Source organism: Aquarana catesbeiana, linkage group LG07, assembly GCF_042186555.1.
Source record: "Aquarana catesbeiana isolate 2022-GZ linkage group LG07, ASM4218655v1, whole genome shotgun sequence".
Classification (NCBI taxonomy): Eukaryota; Metazoa; Chordata; class Amphibia; order Anura; family Ranidae; genus Aquarana; species Aquarana catesbeiana.
This window is the reverse complement of record NC_133330.1, coordinates 22,361,405-22,384,282: the sequence shown is the minus strand read 5'-3', so window position 1 is coordinate 22,384,282 and position 22,878 is coordinate 22,361,405. Positions and strand designations below refer to the sequence as shown.

The following is a 22,878-nucleotide window of genomic DNA, read 5'->3' as shown; positions in this document are numbered from 1 at the left end:
TAACCCTTTAAAGAGACTAGAATAAGGAAAGATTATTGGAGTCTCCACCTTCACATTGTTATGTTTGGTAAAGCTTTGTGATTCCCATGAGGAATCTTTACCAGCAGGTACATCCAGGGCTGCTGTTAGGTTGTACAGGGGCCCTGTGATTTCTATCTGTGGCTGGAGCTGTGTGTAGGCAGGTTGTGTTATTCCATGGGCCCTAATTTGACAGGCGTGCGGTTGCAGGTGTACAGCCCCCGAACACAGACAGGGTGCATTCGGGGCCACACACCCACACATGTCAGATTAGGACTTATGGTTGTGTTCATACAGACACTGTGTCCTCACAGAGTAACAGGTGGCTCCAGCTACACAAACGAACCACTCATTGACACTTTGTGGGAAAGAGAACCCATGTAAGAGCCCTTTACTTTTTTTTCTTTTTGTCAGGAGATGTCGGCTGGTTAAAAAAAAAAAAATGGCCGACATTTAACACGTGTGTGTGTGTGTGTGTGTGTGTGCCACCGTGTAGCCGGCTTCTGTCGGACGAGCATGCTGGCGAACCAGCAGCCGATCAGCGCTCTCAGCCAATGGTGGAGAGCTCTGATCGGAGTGTAATGGCAGTGGGGCCGCCACCCTGTCAGATTACAACAGCTCAGGAGGGGAGATCGCTGTACTAACTTCACATATTTAGTACTGCGGCTCCAACTGAAGCTGAGTTTTTTTTTTTTTTTTTTTTTTTTTGTTTAACCCGCTGGGTTGAACAAAAAAAAAACTTAGTGTGTACCAGGCTTTATTGTTTTGTTTTTTTGTTTTTTGTTTTTCTTTTACAGTTTTTTTTTCTTTTTTACAATTTTTAAATTATTGTTTACAATTTTTTTTATTTTATTTTACAATGCTGTTGGGGGCTTTGATAAAAAAATATCATGGGCTAAACAGACCCCTGATGTCTTCCTTTTGAGACTGAGAAAAGGACTGGAGGGCATAGATTTCTCCATCTCTTTCTCTACAGCCTCTGCTGCACTGGACATTGAATGAACAGAAAGGGCTCTGTACAGAGGCTCCTGCTCATTCACAAACTGAAGCATAGCGAACACAGTTTACCATCCCGCAGTTATGCAAAGAAAACACCAACTAAACGAAGTGAATCAGCGCTCACTGACATCAAATGAATTGCATATATAGTAACACTAATGACAGTAAAAAAAAAAAAAAATGTATATATATATATATATATATATATATATATAATATGTGTGTGTAACTATGTATGCAATTCTTTTGATGTCAGTGAACGCTGATTCACTTTTACAGCTCAACTTTAGGTAAACCATTAACTGTGTATTCATATGAACTGTCCTGGACAACTACTTATCTCCTAGGGATCCTCTACAATTAATTGTATCTAAGCAGTACCCTGAAAAACCTACAGTTTCCTCCTGAAAAATAACCTCATAGATGTATATCTGCAGTGTGAGATCATCTGAGGCGGCACTGCTGCGTCTTACTGCTAGTCCCACTGATTTGGAGTGAGATTTGGTGATTTTATCAGTGTCTTACTTGCTGGAGGAGAAGCTGTACCTGAGGACCTGCAAAGCAAGGACCTTCCTTTTTCTGCTTCATTCTTTCTTTGGATTTCTGCTTCCATCATCTCTCCTGCTTCTTCTTGAATATAATTCCACCTTCAGATCACCACCACAGGAGCAGGACTGACATGAGGAAGCAAAGTCCTTCTACTACCAAAATGCCCCCCCCCCCCTTCACAGAAACATGGTGTAGAACAAGACAGTGTAAGTCAGTATTGGAGAAAAGATCAGCTGCGGGAGACCACAGACAATACTGGTGACTAGTCCTTTGCACTCTTCTTCTGGGCACAGCTTCCACTGTTTAGGTCTCCTTTAATATAAGGATAGGTTCAGTTTCTATATTAGCTGTATAGACGTACACGTTGTCTATATTTTTATTAATTATAAAACTAGCTGAAATGGCGATAATTTGTTATCGTTTGGCAAATCTTTCTACTTCCTTGACACACACCACCCCAGAAACACCCTGTACACACTTGCAAAGCAGAGCAAGGCCCTTGGAGCATACAAGCTTGCTAGGCACGTGTACGAAAGGCTTCAAGGCCTCCGAATTCCCAGCAAATTCCAGGAGGCTATTGAACTGGGCATTATCACCATCCGGTCCAAGCCATTCCATGACAGCGAGGTAAGTGCTGCCAATCTTGTGGTTTTTTTTTTTTTTTTTTATTAGAGCGTAATGTGAAAATTTCTTCTATTACCCCCCTTCATGACCAGGCTGTTTTTTGCTATTCGGCACTGCACTACTTTAACTGGCAATTGCGCGGTCATGCAACACTGTGCGTCAATGACCTTTTTTATAATTTTTTTTTCATGCAAATAGAGCTTTTTTTTGGTGGTATTTGATCACCACTGGGTTTTTTATTTGTTGCAATATAAATGAAAAAAGATAGAATGTTTTAAAAAAAAAAAAAAACAATATTTTTTATTTCCTGCTATAAAAGATATCCAATAAAAAAAAAAAAAAAAAAAGTAAATCAATTATATTTATGGATTTAGGCCAAAATGTATTTTGCTACATGTCTTGCTACATGGTAAAAAAAAAATATAGTATCTGGCATAGATACTGTAATTTTTTTTAATTTTTTTTTTTTTTATACTAGTAATGGCGGTGATCAACAACTTATAGTGGGACACTGATAATGTGGTGGACAAGCTGACATAAGCTGACACTGGCTGGGGGGTTACACCTACTGACATTAACATTAATAGTGACACTAATATGGTGATCAGTGCTAATACTATACACTGTTGCTGTACTAACGACACTGGCTGGGAAGGGGTTAACATTTTGGGCGATTAAGGGGTTAAATGTGTGCCTAACAACAATGTTTGCTGTGTGTGTGTGTTATGTGATGCTTTTACTAAGCGGTCTTGCTGGTTTTTTCCTGCTTTGCAAGGAATAAAAAACAGCAAGATCGCCTGTCAGTATTCGGAGCTCTGTGTTGTTTACAACACAGAGCTTCCTTCCGTGAATGATGGAGCCGATCAGTGGGTGCCAGCGGCCAGACAGTGGCCAGCACCCGCTGATCGGCTTGTGCTGTAACAAATCTACCCGGAAGAGCTGGATCAGATACGTGATCCAGCACAGACAGGCCGCTTTGCTAGCAAGACTGCCAGAATACAAGCAATTGTACCCATTGCCTGTACACTATTGAGATTTAGGTGATTATATAAAAGTGTTAATACACCGTAATAAAAAAAAAAAAAAAAATATATATATATATATATATATATATATATATATATATATATATATATATATATATATATATATATATATATAATGTAGCACCTTGTGTACTTCTATTATTGCTTGTCCCCTTTGTCTCTGCAGTCTGTGTTTACATTACAGTAACAAAATCTATGCCTTTGGTGTTTCCACCTATATGGAGACTACACTTACACATAGCTTCTCTCCGGAGCCATCCTGATATGCATGCCTCTGGCTGGGACTACAAAGGTTTGGGAGGAGGAACTAGCTGAAACTCCATTACATTGGGCATGTATGTGCATTATGGGCTGGGCAGGAAGAATCATGGGACATATAGTCCTGATGTGCTGGAGGTCACCTGATGCTATTTAAGTGGGCCCCCATACACTTAATGGACTGGGAGCAAGGAATAACACGAGATATACACTGGTCAGCCATAGTTTTTTGAACACCCAGCTAATATTGAGTAGGTACCCCTTTTGCCACCAAAACAGCCCTGAAGAACTATCAAGGACTCCACTAGACCTCTGAAGGTATGCTGTTGTATCTGGCACCAAGCGGTCAGTAGCAGATCCTTTAAGTCAGCAGTCGGCAACCCGTCAGGCTTGTGCAGCTAACAGGTAGATTGCGAACACATCCCTGATTGATCCTTCACCTCTGCTGTTTTCATGACTCTCATCTTCACAGGAGAGCAGAGAGCAGGAGACAGCACAGTACTGGAGGGTGGGAGCTGCCTCAGTTAACCTTTCAAGTTAACCAGCAAGTGATTGGTTGCTGGGACGCGGGGTGGTCCTAGCAACCAGTCACCAGCTTGTCAATATGAAAAATTAACTCTGGCAGCTCTCGCCCTCCATCCAATACTGTACTGCCTCCTGCTCTCTGCTCCTGCCGTAAGGCAAAGGACAGTGCTGGGGTGTGGGTGGGAGGGAGAGCACCCTACTGTGGGGGACAAGGGAAATTGCTATGGGGTCAAGAGGAGAGTGCTTTGGTGGGGGGATGGCACAGGACACTACTGTAGTGGTGATGTTGGGGAGGGGGGGCAGAGGACACTACAGTGGGGGGAGAAGGGGACCGAGGACACTGCTATGAAAGGTGGGGCAGAGGACACTACAGTGGGAGGGCAGAGTACTTTACTGGGGGGGGGGGGGGGGCAGAGGACACTACTGGCAGGGTGTTGAGCAGAGGATTCTACTGTGGGGAGTTATGTTAAGGGGGGCACATAGTACTACTGTGGGGGAAGGGGAGTGATGTGAAGGTGGGCAGAGGACACTTCTGTGACACACTATGTGTTCTTCATGCCATCTTTTTATTGGGAACTTGATAGTTTTTTGTTTTGCCCATCCCCCCTCCCCACCCCATCTTCCCCCGGGGATCTTTGAGTTCCTCCATGTTGTCCAGGTAGATATCAGCCCTTGAAAGGCCGCCTACCCCTGTAAGCCCTGTAAGGTGTGAGGTGTGGCCTCCATCGATCCGGCTTGTTTCTCCCAGCACATCCCACAGATGCTCGATTCGATTGAGATCTGGAGAATTTGGAGGCCAGGTCAACACCTCAAAGTCATTGTTGTGTTCCTCAGACCATTCTTGAACCATTTTTGCAGTGTGGTAGGGCACATTATTCTGCTGAAAGAGGCCACTGCCATCAGGGAATACCGTTTCCATGAAGGGATGTAATTGGCCAGCAACAAAGTTTAGGTAGGTGGTACATGTCAGGTAACATCCATATGAATGGCAGGACCCAAGATTTCCCAGCAGGACATCCATACCATCACAATGCCTCCACCAGCTTGCCTTCTTCCCATACTGCATCCTGGTGTCTCCTCCTTCCCCGGGTAACAACGCAAACTCACCCGGCCATCCATATGATGTAAAAGAAAACCTGATTCATCAGACCAGGCCACCTTCTTCCATTGATCCGTGGTCCGGTTCTGATGCTCATGTGCCCACTGTAGGCGCTTTTGGCTGTGGACACGGGTCAGCAAGGGCACCCTGACCAGTTTGCGGCTGCACAGCCCCCCATACACAGCACACTACGATGCCTTTTTTCAGATGATCGATGTTATTCACTTTAACCAGTCAGTGATCATAAAGTTATGGCTGGTTGGTATAGGTCTGACCCAGCAGTAGCATTCCCCTGATATCTGGACTTTTGTGGAAGCGTTGAATGAATAGAACTGGCTACACACATTTTTAGTGGGCAGATGTAAGTCTTTAGGGCAAAATACTGCTTAATGTCCTGGCAATTGTTAATAATAACATAGAGCTGAAGGAGAAAAATGCTTTATATACAGTGAAGGTTTAATAGGAGTTTAAATGATTAGGGCGCATCTTGTGTTTCCAGTTTTATTAGGGAAGTTACAAGAATTATTGGAAGCATTTTAGTAACAATTCCTCTTCCTTTTTGCAGCCGTACAATCTCAGCGCTTCTGGCAGTTTTCCCAATGCTATAAAACCAAGCATGCTCAGAAAATTGCCTAATAAATTGGGAAAGGCATAATAAAAATATATATGGGTTGCTATAGATGTTTTAATGGCATTTCAGAGGCCTACAAATGTTTGTTGCACTTTGTAAGTATAATGTTCATTAGTGGCTGGGCTGATGGGGCTTTGTACCTGAACCTTTTAAAAGCTGAACTCCAGGCACAAAAACTTTTTATTTAAATATATTCCTCAATAGTCTTACAGGATAAAAAAAACACTTTGTGCACACAAAATGCTTTTGCAAACCCAGTTATTTTCTTGTGAATGTAGCAGTGACCTCATCGCTGTGCTGTACAGAGCTGTAGGAAGAAACCGGCAGACCCCGCCCACTACAAGCTGCCTACAGAAAACTACAGGAGGGGGCGGAGACAAGACCGGTCACTCTGCACAAGGAGTGAGAACAGAGCTGTGGGAGGGGCCCAGAAGGTCCCGCCCACTACAGGCGGGTGACCAGTCACCCTACAGAGAAGGGAGAGAGAGAGAGAGAGCAGGGCTGTAGGAGGGGCCTGGCGGGTCCCACCCACTACAGGCTGTCTGCAGAAAACTACAGAAGGGGGCGGAGACAAGACCGGTCACTCTGCACAAGGAGTGAGAACAGAGCTGTGGGAGGGGCCCGGAAGGTCCCGCCCACTACAGGCTCCCTGCAGAAAACTATAAGAGGGGGCGGTAACGTCAGACTTTAGGGGGGCTGGACTGTGGCCACTGGGAGTAGAAATTGTCCTGGCATCAGTGGGAGTAAAAACAATAAATCTTTGGTATTAGGGGGAGGAATAGTGCCCCATAATTGTTGTCAGTGGGAAGAATAGTGCCTCATCATTGGTGTCAGTGGAAGGAATAGTGTCCCATCACTGGTGTCATTGAGAGGATTAGTGCCCCATCATTGGTGCCAGTGGGAGGAATATTGCCCCGTCATTGGTGTCAGTGGAAGGAATAGTGCCCCATTTTGGTGTCAGTGGGAGAAATAGTGCCCCATCGTTGGTGTCAGTTTAAGGCAGTGTTTCTCAACTCCAGTCCTCAAGGCGCCCCAACAGGTCATGTTTTCAGGATTTCCCTCGGATGAAATGGCTGTGGTATTTACTAAGGCAGTAAAACTGATCAAATCACCTGCAATGCAATGCAAAATAATGGAGAGCATGAAAACATGACCTGTTGGGGTGCCTTGAGGACTGGAGTTGAATAACACTGGTGTCAGTTTGAGGAATAGTGCCCCATCATTGGTGTCAGTTTGAGGAATAGTACCCCATCATTTTTTATTTTTTTTATTTATTTCAGGTACTTATATAGCGCCGTCAGTTTATGCAGCGCTTTACATATACATTGTACATTCACATTAGTTCCTACCCTCAAGGAGCTTACAATCTAAGGTCCCTAACTCACATTCATACATACTAGGGACAATTTAGACAGGATCCGATTAACCTACCAGCATGTCTTTGGAGTGTGGGAGGAAACCGGAGTACCCGGAGGAAACCCACGCAGGCACAGGGAGAACATGCAAACTCCAGGCAGGTAGTGTCGTGGTTGGGATTTGAACCAGTGACCCTTCTTACTGCTAGGCGAGAGTGCTACCACTACACCACTGTGCCGCCCAATCATTGGTGTCAGTGGGAAGAATAGTGCCCAATCATTGGTGTCAGTGGGAGGAATAGTGCCCCATCATTGGTGTCAGTGGGAGGAATGGTGCCCCATCATTGGTGTCACTTTGAGGAATAGTGCCCCATCATTGGTGTCAGTGGGAGGAATAGTGCCCCATCATTGGAATCAGTTGGAGGAATAGTGCCCCATCATTGGAATCAGTGGGAGAAATAGTGCCCTGTCGTTCATGTCAGTGGGAGGAATAGTGCCCCATCATTGGAATCAGTGGGAGGAATAGTGCCCTGTCGTTCGTGTCAGTGGAAGGAATAGTGCCCCATTTTTGGTGTCAGTGGGAGGAATGGTGCCCCATTGTTGGTGTCAGTTTGAGGAATAGTGCTCCATCGTGGGCGTCAATGGGAGAAATAGTGCCCCATTGTTGATGTCAATAGCAGGAATATTGCCCCATTGTTGGTGTCCGTGGAAGGAATAATGTCTTGCATCAGTGGAAGGAAAAGGGTCGGACAAAGGCAAGCAAAGGGCCACAGTTTGGAGACCACTGCTGGAAAGCACTGGGTAATTTGCGATCGCTGTGGAAAGCGTTGTGAAGGTAATACCGGGTTGGGGAATGGGTTTTAAAGAGACCCTGTCACTTTTTCCCCTGAACTGTCATGGTGACAGGGCCTCTTTAAATGCACAATGTCCATGTGTGGCTGGCGTGTACCTTTTTAATAAAAAATCAAAGAGAAGGTAATTCACGTTAAACAGATTTGCGCACTTCCAGGCTCTATTCGGATGAAAGTCTTGTTTAACACCAAGGTAAACACTGTCGTCTGGACCTCGGTTAGGAAAATAAACTGCTGGAAATCTGGTGGGCGGCTGAAATAAATCATTATCTAATTAGGCTTCAGCAGAGAAGAGGTTAACCCCCCTCAGAAGTCTCACATCTGGCTCCGCTAAGTGTTCCCAGCTGCCAGAGAATCGCAGATCTCTGCGCTAATAAAGAGCTCGGGGAATATTGGCGGAGCCGGCCATGTCATGTTACATGGACAGGACTGGGGCCGGTGCTATTCCAGGCTGCTGACAAGATTTGATTCATATGGAAATTCATGTTCTGTAATATCTGCAGCTGGGATCACGGTGCAGAGAAGTATGGAAAAACTACGTGTGGGGCGGCTGAGGACGGGATCGCAACAGCGAGCAAATGAATCAATGTGCATTCACATGACATATATATATTATTAAAGATAAAGTTGTTTCATTAAAATAGTTCTGACTGCAATAAATCAATAGGAGCTCATCTAATATTATTAAACACACTGGGGTTGATTTAGGCCCCTTTCACACTACCGCAATTTTGCTGCGATTTCAGGGAATGCCTTAGTAGGGGTACGATGTACCCCATACTCATTCACATAGGGTGGGGGGCCGGGATCTGGGGGCCCCCTTATTAAAGGGGACTCCCGGATTCCGATAAGCCCCCCCACCCGCAGACCCCGACAATCAACAGCCAGGGTTGTCAGGAAGAGGCCCTTGTTCTCATTAACATGGGGACAAGGTGCTTTGGGGTGGGGGGGCCGCAGGGCGCCCCCCTGCCCCAAAGCACCCACCCACCCCCATGTTGAGGGCATGCGGCCTGCGGTTCAGGGTGGGGGGTGGGGGGCGCTCGCTCATCCTCACCCCCTTTCCTGACCGGCCGGGCTGCGTGCTCGGAAGAGGGTCTGGTATGGATTTGGGGTTGATCCCCATGCCGTTTTTTTTCGCCGTAGGGGGTGCCCCTTAAAATCCATACCAGACCGAAGAGCCTGGTATGCTCTTGGAGGGGGAACCCATGCCGGTTTTTTATTTAAAATTTGGCGTGGAGTTCCCCCTCAAGATTAATACCAAACACAGTGCCTGGTATTGGCGGGGATCCAAGTCGGATCCCCGTTCGTTGAAAGTCGGACGTTTGTCGGCTTCAAATCGCAGGGCAAAGTCTGATCCAAAGTAGGACCGCTGTCGTGTCGCACTAGTGTGAACCCGGCCTTAATGTCAAAGCCTTATTGAAAAAGCTGAGGTTAGAAGCTGATTGGCTGCCATGCACAGCTGCACCAGATTTTGCAACCTGCAGTTTTAGTAAATTAACCCCACAGTTTGTAAAAGTTCCTGCAGACCACATTGAGCAGTAAAGTGTTTTTATGTGCGGTTTTAGTGATTTATGCTTTTGTGTTCATAACCTAATTGTAAAGAAACTTATGATACTTGTGCAAATGTATAAAGCCCCTTTGCCCAATCACTAGCTGCCCTATTCACTCCAGACATGATTGGAGATAAAGTGCAATGCTGAGTCTTCTGCCCCTTGACTATGAGACTTGTAATATAGAGTCTTCTGCCCCTTGACTTGTCCTTGTCAACTGGCATATGGCAGTCAGTGTGCTGAGCTCCCAGCATCTTTACAGTGGTCAATTCTGTTGGCTACAACTAATGCCTCGTTTCTACTGAGCGGATCGGTTCAGTACGGTACGCTATTTTGAGTGTTTCCATTATGAAAGAGGCCCATACAACCGAACCGAACCGCACCATTCAGGGTCCTGCTTCAGATGTGGTGCCATAGAAAATGGTACGGTTCGGTTAGGGCGGAGCTACGATACATTCCACTGATTGCTGGACATGTGACACCATGCTAGGCATTTTTTCTAAACCCACATATGGCCCCTGTCAGTCCGACTTGCAGTGGAAACGCTCACCTGAATAGGCTGGACCATTCTAGGCCTTCCAAACTGTACTGACCCGGACCGATCCGCTCAGTGGAAACGAGGCATAGCTCTTTGGCAAATCTAAGATGCACTTGCATTTACCGTGCGTACTTCTGTACAAGTTCCAGCAGAAGAGCACATACAGTTGGAGAAAATATCTATTTGATCCCCTGTAGATTTTGTAAGTTTGCCCACCTACAAAGAAATGAAGGCTCTATAATTTTTATCATAGATGTATTTTAAATGATAGAGACAGAATATCAACCAAAAATGCAGAAAAAAAAAACACAATACAAATGTTATAAATTGAGTTGCAGTTCAGTGAGTAAAATACGTTTTTGATCCCCAAGCAAAACATGTCCTAGTACTTGGTGGAGAAACCCTTATTGGCAACCAGAGAGGTAAGATGTTTCTTGTAGTTGGTGACCAGGTTTGCACACATCTCAGGAGGGATTTTGGTCCACTCTTCTTTACAGATCTTCTCTAAATTCTTAAGGTTTGTGGCCTGTCGCTTGGCAACTCGAAGTTTCAGCTCCCCCCATAAATTTTCTATAGGATTAAGGTCTGGAGACTGACTAGACCACTCCATGACCTTAATGTGCTTCTTCTCCTCTCCTTTGTTGCCTTGGCGGTATGTTTTGGGTCATTATCATGCTGGGCGACCCATCCATGACCCATCTTCAGTGTTCTGGCTTAGGGAAGGTTTTCATCCAAGATTTTACAATATATGGCCCCGTCCATTGGCCCCTCAATTTTGGTTTCATCTGATCACAGAACTTTCTCCCAATCCTTCTCTGAATCATTTAGATGTTTATTGGCAATCTTCAGACGGGCCTGTACATGTGCCTTCTTGAGGAAGGGGGATCTTGTGGGCGCTGCAGGATTTCAATCCATGGCGGTGTATTGTGTTACCAATGGTTTGTTTGATGACTGTGGTCCCAACTGCCTTGAGATCATTCACAAGCTCCTCCCGTGTAGTACTGGGCTGATCCCTCACTTTTCTCATGATCATCCTTACCCCATGTGGTGAAATCTTGCATGGAGCTCTAGACTGAGGGCGATTGATGGTTATTTTGTATTTCTTTCATTTGTGGATAATTGCTCCAACAGTTGCCTCCTTCTCACCAAGCTTCTTGCTGATGGTCTTGTAGCCCATTCCAGCCTTGTGCAGGTCTACAATCTTGTCCCTTTTGACAGCTCCTTGGTCTTGCCCATGATGGTGGGTTTGAATGAAAGAAAAAGATTCTTTGGACTGTGAGGTGTCTTTTATACACATAACGAGTTGACGTTAGGAGCATCTTCTTGAATGAACAGGACTAATCTGTGTACCACGTGAGCACCTACTGTAGCCAGTCTGTGGGAGCTAGAATTATTGTTTGTTGGCAGGGGATCAAATTCTTATTTTATTCACAGAACTGCAACTCCATTTATAACATTTGTATCATGTGTTTTTTATACAAAGGAAGAAGCATGATGTCAGGGGGATGAGAAATTGACCATTTTATTTCATGTGTAACTGTCTGTTCTGGCCTCTCCTCAGGAACTGGTGCCGATGTGTTACAGATGTTCCACCAATAACCCCTTCCTCAACAACCTGGGAAATGTCTGCATCAACTGCCGCCAGGGCTTCGTCTTCTCTGCATCATCATATGGTGAGTGGAGCGCTGTGGTCAGAATTTATACAATAAACAGGATTGATAGGCTGCGCATGCGAAAGCAGCTTGTACAGCTTTAAAGAACTTGAAGCTGCAGTTAGGCTTAATCTGCTTATGTTTTACCCCCCCCCCCCCCGATCAACATGCTAATGACATTTTTAATTAAAACCTTTCTGTTTTCGCTACATCCGTTATGTTATACCCAGCGATGTCATCACTAGGTTTCTGTGCTTCTCTAAGCAGTGCAGGCAGACCATGGCTGGTGGGAGGGGCTGGCAGGGTGCTGTACGTAGCTTCCTGAAAACATTGCAACACCTTGCTTCAGTACTCCTCTCAATAGTCCTCAGCCCTGATGCAGGTAGTAGGCTGGCTCTTGGGAGGAGTTATGCAAATATCAAAATGCTTAGATGGGTGGGTGTCAATCTGGCAGAGTGGGTGTTCCTAATCGGGCTGCTTTTGAATGCAGACCTCCCCAAGTATCAGTCATGTGATGCTGAGCTCTCATAACGGAAAGAACTGAAATCCAATGAATGAATGGGGCGGGACAGTCAGGCTGGGGAGGAAAGAGCAAGATCAGGGGTGTGAAATTCAATTTCATGGGCCGCATCAGCATTTTGGTTGTCCTCAAAGGGCCAGTTGTATTTGTAAGACTATATGAATTTATCCAGGGCTTTTTTCTGAAAGAATAGGTACTGGAACTTAACCACGCCCCCCATCGCTGAAACGCATTGAACTGTGGGAGGATCTTAAAGGGGTAGTAAATACCAGGTGTGCGCTATGTGCAGAGTTCAGGGGTGCGCTATGTACCGAGTGCAGAGTTCAGGGGTGCGCTATGTACCGAGTGCAGAGTTCAGGGGTGCGCTATGTACCAAGTGCAGAGTTCAGGGGTGCGCTATGTACCGAGTGCAGAGTTCAGGGGTGCGCTATGTACCGAGTGCAGAGTTCAGGGGTGCGCTATGTACCGAGTGCAGAGTTCAGGGGTGCGCTATGTACCGAGTGCAGAGTTCAGGGGTGCGCTATGTACCGAGTGCAGAGTTCAGGGGTGCGCTATGTACCGAGTGCGGAGTTCAGGGGTGCGCTATGTACCGAGTGCGGAGTTCAGGGGTGCGCTATGTACCGAGTGCAGAGTTCAGGGGTGCGCTATGTATCGAGTGCGGAGTTCAGGGGTGCGCTACGTACAGAGTGCGGAGTTCAGGGGTGCGCTGTGTACAGAGTGCAGTGTTGAGGAGTGCACCACATACAGAGTGTAGGGTTCAGCTCTTTCACAGGCTGTCCACATCTCCTCTAACCCTTGTAAGGCCAAAGCATTGCAACCACATTTGGAGTGAACCTGTTAGGCTGGCATCTGTTGTCAGCACCTTCCAGAACCATGAGCCATCAGGAAGTTGAAACACTTTTTGCCCAAGCCATGCCCAGAATTAGGCCCAGATATTATGAACTCTGGATCAGAACTAAGGTAGATTTTTGCAGATTCAGAACCCATCCAAACTTCAGAGTGCGCTCCCCAAGAAATGCACTTGTCTCTAAATTTAGAGCAGACTGCTCCCTCAGCAGCAGGTCATCCAGGTACCCTATCACAAGGATACCATGAGGTGGTAATTGCACCAGGACCGGAGCAAGAACCTTGAAGAACACTCTGGGAGCTGAATGGAAGAGCCGCAAACTGGAAGTGGCATTCTTGCACTGCAAATCTCAGATGTTTGGTGCGGTGAAAAAATCAGGACATATAGATAAACATCCTTGATACCGACTGATGCTAGAAAATCTCCCTGCTGGACAGATGTCTCTACCAAAATTTTTTTCAACTTTCCATCTATTTAAATCTTCTGCCCTTGTTGTTTTAACTTTGGATAGTAAAAGATTTTTTTTCTGCCAGTAAATACCTTATACAGCCCACTTCCTGTTTCTTGTCTGGTAAAAAGCCTAGGCTTATGACATCATGCACAGCTCTCCCTCTCACTCTCGTGAGAGTTTGCCAGGAAGGAAGGGGGGATGAGTCCTAAAAGGGACAATGAGAGCTGCAGAGCTGGAGGTGTGCCTCTGTGTAAATCCAGGAAGTGAACAGGCAGCAGCTTTAGGTGCCCACAGTAAAAATGGATGCAGCCAGACTCAGTGGAGGGAGATTTCTGCAGCATATTTGGAAATTACAGAATCACAGTATATATAAAATAATATGCAAAGTGGTTGGAGGGAAGCTTCAGAATGGCAAAGATGTTTTTATTACAAATTATGTGAGTAAACTTCACACTGCAAATCTCAGAAATCTTTGGTGCGGTCGAAAAATCAGGACATGTAGATAAACATTTTTGATACCAACTGATGCTAGAAAATCTCCCTACTGAAGAGATGTCGCTACCAACCGCACTGGTTCCATACGGAATTTCTGCACCCTTAGAAATTTGTTGAGGTTCAAGATGGGGCAAACACTGCCGTTTAGTTTCGTAACCATGAAGTGATTTGAGTAAAATCCCTGAAACCTTTAGTCTCCTGAAACAATTACTTCTTGAGGTAGAAGCCGATCATAAGTTTTCAAAAGTGCAAATTACCTTTGTGGATTTGAAGAAACATTTGAAAGCATAGGAGGAAGGCTCTAAAACTCCAGTCTGTATCCTCGAGTCACAATGTCATGGACCCATTTTGTGGTTGCGAGTTTGCATTGGATGGCGGTACTGCCAATTGAACGCAATCTGTGGTCTAATGTTTGCTGAAACATGGAAGTGTGCTCTAGAATGGACGCTGGCTCCACTCACCACCTCTCAGCGTCTGCTTTCTAAAGCTTGCTGTACAGTAATGCCCCGTACACACAAGCGGAATTTCCATCGTGTGATGGGAGCTTTTGGTCGGATATTCCGACCGTGTGTATGCTCCATCCAACTTTTTCTGTCTGAATTTCCGCCAGCAAAAGATTGAGAGCTGGTTCTCTATTTTTCCGACGGAAAAAGTTCTTGACGGAAATTCCGACGTGCAAAAAAACATGCATGCTCGGAAACAATTCGAAGCATGCTTGGAAGCATTGAACTTCATTTTCTCGGCTCGTCGTAGTGTTGTACGTCACCGCATTCTTGACGGTCGAAAGTTCAGGGAACTTTTGTGTGACCGTGTGTATGCAAGCCAAGCTTGAGCGGAATTCTGTCGGAAAAACCATCCAAGATTTTTCAGACGGAAATTCCGTTAGTGTGTACGGGGCATAAGGATGAGCTCAGGAGTGTTCGGATCCTAGTCTTGTAGTAGGCCAATCCTAAGGCCCCATTCACACCTGAGCGTTTTATAACTTGAAGCCTGAAGCTACAAAACGCTGGAGGGGTAAGAAAATCAATTATTCTCTATGAAGATGGTTCACATCTCCACTCCAAAAAGCCTGAAGCCAGAAGCCCCAAAACACCTGAAGCTCAAACAAGTTCTGGAACTTTTTTTTTAGGCAGATTTGGGCGTTTTACTGCTTTTTACATTGGTGACCTTTTGACCTGTACAAAATCTCGGTAAAAATGCACGACTTTCTGCCTGAAAACGCTACACTCAGGTGTGAATGGGGCCTAAGTGGCCGAGGCATTCCCAGGTCCTCCACTTATGTTTTGCCTACTACAAAGTGAGCTTACTGGCAGGATCTCTCAGGTGGCTTCAGACTAGGATCCAAACATGCATGAGCTCATCCCTACTGTGCAGCAAGCTTTAGAAAGCAGGAGCTGAGAGGTGGGGAGTTAAGCTCTCCACCCATGTTAGAGCACACTTCCACGTTTCAGCAAAAATTGGACCGCAGATTGCGTTCAAGGGACATGTATACTTTCCGCTGCAGAGCGGGGAATGCCATGACCACTTATGATTGACCTACTACAATGACATCTTCCTGGTGGGATCTCTTAGGGGGGTTCAGACTAAGATCCAAACAGGCCTGAGCTCATCCCTACTGCTCTTATGCATGCTGAACCTGAGTGTACAAGACCTTAGTGCTCACCTCGGAGGAATCAATGCCCGTGTCCCCTTTTTGCTGTAAGCTACACATACATCTTTTCCAGGCTGGAATGTAGAAATGTCCTTCCAGTGTGATCACTACACAAGACGAATATACAAATCTGAGACTATAATACACAGAGAAAACCATCTCCATATGTCTCCACCTTCTTCAGAGAGCAGTTTGTGTTTTTTCTTTAATGGGTCAATTACTCTGAGACATACAAGTTAATCTAATGCCTGAGCCTACTTGTAATCTTCTGGAATTTATGTCTAAACTCCTCTTGACAGAACATGACATGTTTGGAGGGGTGCTTTAATTGAATTTAAAGGGCATCCCTACCTTTTTTATATAAAAATAAATAAATAGATAACTTCAGCAGCCTCCCCACTCCTCCTGTCCCCGCAGCACTTTTCTGCATTTCCCGGCCTCATCTGCTGCCCATGTGTGCCGATATACCTATCCATGCACTTGTATACTCTGTACTCGGAACACCTGTGTATCCCCCTATGGGCAATCACGGCCCTCGCAGGGTGTACGCTTTAGTGCGCCTGTGTGAACAAGGCCTAAATAGAACATCTAAGCTAATTAATAAGCCCCTTTCATTTTATCCTAACATTCCGGGATGGCACTGTGCAGTTTTTCAATGGCAAGGCCGGGAATTCTGCATCGTCAGTCCTCTTTTCTGCGGTGTTAGAAGATTTCGAAGTGTTTGAGCTGCTGAGACGTGTTCTGCTGTATTAGTGAGACAGGCAGAGTACACAACCACAGCGGTAATTACAGGACACTAGGTTAATCCTTGCTAATCTATGCACAACAGGCATTAGCAGACTGTTAGGTGATACGTCTGTCATTTAAAGCTATATTTATCCGGGTTGGAATAACTTACAGATACTATGGAGAATGAAGAAGACTCGGCCTCCTAGTGTAATAAATCTCCCTAATCATACACTTCATAGAAAGGAACCACGAAAAGCAAAGCAGAGCCTTGGATGTGGTAGCAGCACCAAGGATTAAGGGGTAATGTCCGCACACAGCCCTTAATGTGTGGTGGGGGGCAGATCTGCCTCACCCTCCATTTTGTTTTTTGTTTTTTTTAGCTAATACATATTTACCAACATTTTGATTTTGGATCCCAGGACACCATCAGCCCTACCCACTGTGTGCATTTTATCCACCCATTTTCTGGATGAGTGTGCCCAAATCCCACCTATTTACAAGTTTGACCCCATGTCTAAATGAGGGGACTGCCCACTTGCAGCCCCATTCCCCACAATAATACATCAGGAGTTACTGCACACATTAGGCTGATGCTATGATCCCAGGACATGGCCCTGGACAGAGGGCCAATGTGGCTTTCCTGGCAAATACAGGATGGCTGGAATCTATGGTAGTGATACTAGCAGTAAAATGTCCTGTGGGCACATTACACTACCTGTAAATGACCCTGCTATGTGACCAATATTAGGTTCTGATAGTATGGAAGCAAATTCACAATCCACATCCACATCAAGCAAACACATTAAAACACCCTTTCCAGATAGGTAGTGTGTGTGTGTGTAGCCACATCTCTAAGGAAGACCATAGATGATGTGATTTTTACCACAGGTTGCAGGGGAGCCATCCCTCCTGGGAGAACACGATGATTATTGTAGTCGCTGGCAAGAGAGTCGACATGCTGGTTGTACCCAAGTCGATTGATGGATCGACTTGGGTATAATCAGCCTGCCCATACATGGATCTAATCTCAGCCGGCCCCTGCTGAACTGGCCGAGATTCAAACCATCTATGGCCAGCTTAGGACAGCATGCTCCTTATCTCTGCAAGGCAGCAATGACAAATTCGTTCATTTTGCTAATTGTGAATAAACAAGACATCCAACAACAGACAAGTGAGGTGATCTGGCTCTTAGATGATGCAGATCCAAATATCCCCAGTCTGATTGGCTGATCTCTGCCACATCCCATGAGCCTTACTAGTGCCACTACTCTCCATATTATTGGTGACCAATCAACTGATTGTGTAATCCGTATAGATAACTTGTCCGAAAGTGACTGCAATGTAATTTAGGGGCTAGGAAGTCTCAATGGCCAGTTGTCAGGCAGAAGGTTGTTTTCAATTTCGATTGTCTGATCTCTGCCACATCCCATGTGCCTTAGTACAAGTGCCACTACCCTCCATATTGTTGGTGGCCAATCAACTGGTTGTGTAACCAGTATAGATAACGTTTCTTAAAGTAACTGCAACATCATTTAGGGGACGGCCTGTCTCACCAGCTGGTTGTCAGTTAGCAAAGTTTTTGACAACCAGGTCAACTTTGGAACATGCAATCAAGTTCAATGTAAGGGAAGGGAAGAAACATATTTGAAACGAGTTGAAAGGTTTTTTTTTTGTTTTGTTTTTGTTTTTTAATACTGTATCTAAAGAATTATAGAGATTTACCTTGCCTAGTTGGACATACATGTGGTCATTTTCTGTCCATTTCAACCACTTAACCACTCAAACCAACGCTAGTTGCAAATATGATGAAAACTGATCGGCAGATATTAAGCCATCTACCACCTATGAGTTCTGTCAACCACCAGGGTACAGAAGATTGTGAAGTCAAAACTAGGCAATAAATTGACAGCTTCAAAAAAAAAAATTTGGTCCATTGAAATGATAAAAGTATGGCAGTTCGCGTAACAGTAATTTATCTTTTTATGCAGGGTGAGATGGAGATGTTTCGATCCCATCTCCTTGCGGCCTATTGAAACCACCTTCTTGTGTCTGGTTCTCAACCAGCCACTGTCACGGCTTCCCTCATCCCGGGCCCCCAACCAGCTGCAGATCCCCTAACCTCCTACACTGACTTGAAGCATTCATATTGCCCCCCCTGAATTGCGACCTCTAATAGCGGTCTGCAATGCCCTCAACCTTCCACAGGCCCCTGAAAGCCCTTGCCTCCTACAGTGCCCCCCAACTTCCCACAGTACGGCCCAGCCCCCTGCAGTTTTCCCCAGCATGCTGCAGAGCATCCAACTACACCCCCCTATAGTGCACCCAGCCCCCAAATGTGTCCCACAGTGTCCTCTATTTTCCCACAGTGCCTCTGCAAAGCCCCCGGCTTCCTTCACAGATCCCATACCCAGTAGTTGCCCTCATTCCTTACAGGGTCACCGAGTCTCCTGACCCCGTCCAGAACCCCCATTCCCCCAGAATGACCCCCAGATCACACTCATCGCCCTCCAGCATTTCAATACATATTTTGCATTCCCATACTTTTATTGTGTAAGTATAAACTTTCTTTCCCTTTTTTTTTTTTTTTTTTTTTTTTTTTGAAGACTGCCGGGCCCTGATCTCAATAAGGCTGAGAACCCCTGCTCTACGGAGCCGATTGGTTACTTTTTATCTCCGCACGCATATTGTTAGCACTGTTTGATTAATTAGTTGTTATAGTGTCTGTCTCCCCCTCCTCCACACACCTCTGCGCTCATCCCCTGTCATCACACTCAGCAACACGCAGCGCTGCGAGACAGATTACCTCTCACCTTCCAAGCTGATTTGCGGTTTATCCAGTAAGATATTAAGGTTGACTTTAACAACTCTGCTCAAGGTTTCTCCTCTTCAGTGCCAGGCAAAGAATTATTCTCAGCCATCCACCTAAAAAGGCAACGGTGGAAAAAACACACCGGATAATTACATATATTACAAATTAATAACACACAAATATGGAGCTGTGCTTTTAAAGTTTTATAGAACTAAGAAGCTTGCACTTGGAGGGGAGGGGGCATATTAAGGAAATAGATGAGGTGCAGAGTAGATAAAGCTGGCAATTTTAAGTGGGGAAAACATGCTTTTTGTGTGGCCCTCAGGCCCCCTGTGTTTTTTTTTATTGCCCTGTTACAGTAGTGATTTCTAGCAGTCTCCTCATGTAAAATGACGACCTCGTGTACCATGTCTGCAGTCGCTATCTCTTGTATCATGTCTGCAGTCTCTGACCATCTCCTGTACTATGTTTGCAGTCTCTGACCATCTCTTGTATCATGTCTGCAGTCTCTGACCATCTCTTGTATCATGTCTGCAGTCTCTGACATTCTCTTGTATCATGTCTGCAGTCTCTGAGCATCTCCTGTATCATGTCTGCAGTCTCTGACCATCTCCTGTATCATGTCTGCAGTCTCTGACCATCTCTTGTATCATGTCTGCAGTCTCTGACCATCTCTTGTACCATGTTTGCAGTTTCTGACCATCTCTTGTACCATGTCCGCAGTCTCTGACCATCTCTTGCACCATGTCTACAGTCTCTGACCATCTCCTGTACCATGTTTGCAGTCTCTGACCATCTCTTGTATCATGTCTGCAGTCTCTGACTGTCAGACTTTTACTTACCAGACTGATGAGTCCGCTTGGGCAGAGGGTAGACTCCCTTACTTATCCGACTCACGGCCCCTGGTAGAGCAGACAGGAGGCACGAGAGTGCGGAATGGTATGAGAGCCTGCTGAAGAGATCCAGGTACAGGATGAGAGATGATCTTCAGACAACAGGTCAGTAGTCCGTAACACTGGTAACAGGTGCTGAGCAGGAGCAAGACAGGCAGATCGGGACACAAGCAGGGTTCGGCAACAGACTGACAGCAAGGTACAATAGGAGCAGGCAGAAGCGGAGTCAAACATGCCAAGGTCAGGTACAGGCAGCAAACAGGAGAATCCAAGGGCTATCTGGGTCGTCAGGAGATCAGTTAAACAGGAAGACAAGACAGGAAACAGGAACTATGGCACAGGAAGCTGATGATCAGGCAGCACTGAACAGAGTGCCTGACAAACCTAAATAGGCCGGCTTGGCGCCAAACGGCGCCCACGTGCACGCCGATGCTCACAGGTGCGCCCCAAGACGGCCAATACCATGACCAGCAAGGTGAGCTCTCTGACAGTGCCCCCTCCCTAAGGGCAGCCTCCGGATGCCCAGCCGGGCCAACTTGGAGGCATGAACATTTCTGAAAGTCTGTAAAAGTTCCGGGGCATGTAAATTGTTTTCTGGTTCCCAGGAATTGTCCTCCGGACCATACCCCTTCCATTTAATAAGATACTGAATTCCATTCCTCCTTTTCCTACAGTCAAGGATTGCCTCTACCTCGAATTCCTCTTTGTTGTCAATTATGACAGGTTTGGGTGGGCCGACAGTGCGACCAGCAAAAGGATTAGAGGTAGCAGGTTTCAGCAGCGTCACATGGAAGACCGGGTGTACTTTTAGAGAGTCTGGCAAATCAAGTTCATAGGTCACATCATTTATTTTCCTCTTCACTGGGAAGGGACACATAAACTTAGGACCTAATTTCCTAGAGGGACAAGACATTTTCAGGTTAGTTGTGGACAACCACACTTGGTTGCCGGGCTCCAAGATCAATTCTCCACGCCTCTTCTTATCAAACATTTTTTTATTGTAATCCTGGGATTTGGCCATAGTCTCTTGTAGGATCTTGTTGTTGGTGGAAAAGAAATTCATAGTCTCTGAGACAGCCGGAACGGGGCATTCAGGTACTGAGATTGGTAGAAAAGATGGATGGAACCCGTAATTAGCGAAAAATGGTGTTTGATTGATGGCAGAGTGCAAGGAGTTGTTATAGGAGAATTCTGCAACGGGTAATAAGGAAACCCAGTCATCCTGAGAGAAGGCAGAGAAGAACCTGAGGTATTGCTCCAAGGTCTGGTTGGTTCTCTCAGTTTGCCCGTTCGTCTGGGGATGATAGGCGGATGAAAAGGCCAATTCAATTTCGAGGGAACCACAGAGGGCCTTCCAGAACCTTGAAGTGAATTGAACACCCCGATCGGACACAATGCTTGCTGGGACTCCATGTAGCCTAACCACTTCTTTGACAAAAATCTTTGCCATATCCATAGCCGAAGGTGTACTCTTCATGGGGAGGAAATGTGCCATCTTCGACAGCCTGTCTACCACAACAAAAATAGTAGAGAAACCCTCGGAGGGGGGTAATTCCACGATGAAGTCTATTGATATCATCTTCCATGGCCTCTCTGGAACAGGTAAGGGTTTTAATAATCCCCAGGCCTTTGTCCTGGTGTTCCTACTCCGAGCACAAGTGTTGCATGAATCCACAAAATTTTTACAGTCACAGGCTAATTGAGGCCACCAGAAGGTGCGCTGTACCAGCTCAGTGGTTTTCAAGACACCGAAATGTCCAGCCAACTTATGATCATGACATAGTTCCATCACAGTTACCCTTAGCTTCTCGGGAACCACGATCTTGTCTCTTCGCCAAAACAGGCCCTCCCTCCAATCGGTTTCGGGGTACAGAAGCATTCCCACCGAGGCCTGTCTTATCCGGGAAACAAGGTCCCCTTGGAGGAGCAGGAAGTTCCCCGAAGGAAGAATCGTATCGGGAGATACGGTCTTCTCTGAATCGTAAAACATGCGGGAAAGAGCATCTGACTTTATATTCTTGGAACCGGGCCTGTAAGTTATGTGAAACTGGAATCGTGAGGAAAAAAAGTGCCCATCTGGCCTGACGAGGTCATAATCTTTTGGCTGTTCTCCGGTATTCCAGATTCTTGTGGTCGGTGTAGACCAGAATAGGATGTGCAGCACCCTCCAATAGGTAACGCCATTCCTCCAGAGCCGCCTTGATGGCCAGAAGTTCTCGATCCCCCACATCATAATTTCTTTCCGAAATTGAAAGTTTGCGTGAAAAGAACGCTACTGAATAGAGGAGGGCCTTGGCGCCCTTTCGTTGAGAGAGCACCGCTCCCACTGCGATCTCCGAAGTGTCGACCTCCAAGACAAATGGTAGGACAGGGTTAGGGTGTTTCAAAATGGTGGCTGAAGTAAATAGCTTTTTGAGTCTTTCGAAAGCCAACTGGGCTTTGTCAGTCCAAGAGAATCGGGTTCCCTGTTTGGTCAATTCGGTGATTGGAGCGATGATTGCAGAAAAACCTTTAATAAACTTCCGGTAAAAATTGTCAAAGCCAATAAAGCGTTGTACCCCTTTTTTATGTATCGGAGCTGGCCAATCCAGAATAGCAGACACCTTTTGGGGGTCCATCTTGATACCCTCCACTGAGATGACTAGGCCCAAGAACTGAATACATTGACGTTCAAACTCGCATTTCTCGAGTTTTGCATAGAGGCCGTGTTGCCTAAGCCGGGTTAGGACATTGCAGACATGTATACGGTGATTGGTTAGTGAAGAGGAGAAGATCAAGATGTCATCAA

At 45.8% G+C, this 22,878-nt stretch overlaps 1 protein-coding gene across 1 annotated transcript in view; it reads left to right on the top strand.

Annotated features, from left to right (window-relative positions):
• The window catches only part of IFT122 (intraflagellar transport 122), a gene marked incomplete in the record, with an annotated part of 109,271 nt that overhangs the window by 73,177 nt on the left and 13,216 nt on the right, over positions 1 to 22,878 (top strand). Inside the window, 2 exon segments of the mRNA XM_073591881.1 lie at positions 2,028 to 2,193; positions 11,605 to 11,716. Of these exon segments, the coding sequence (XP_073447982.1) occupies positions 2,028 to 2,193; positions 11,605 to 11,716 (278 nt within the window).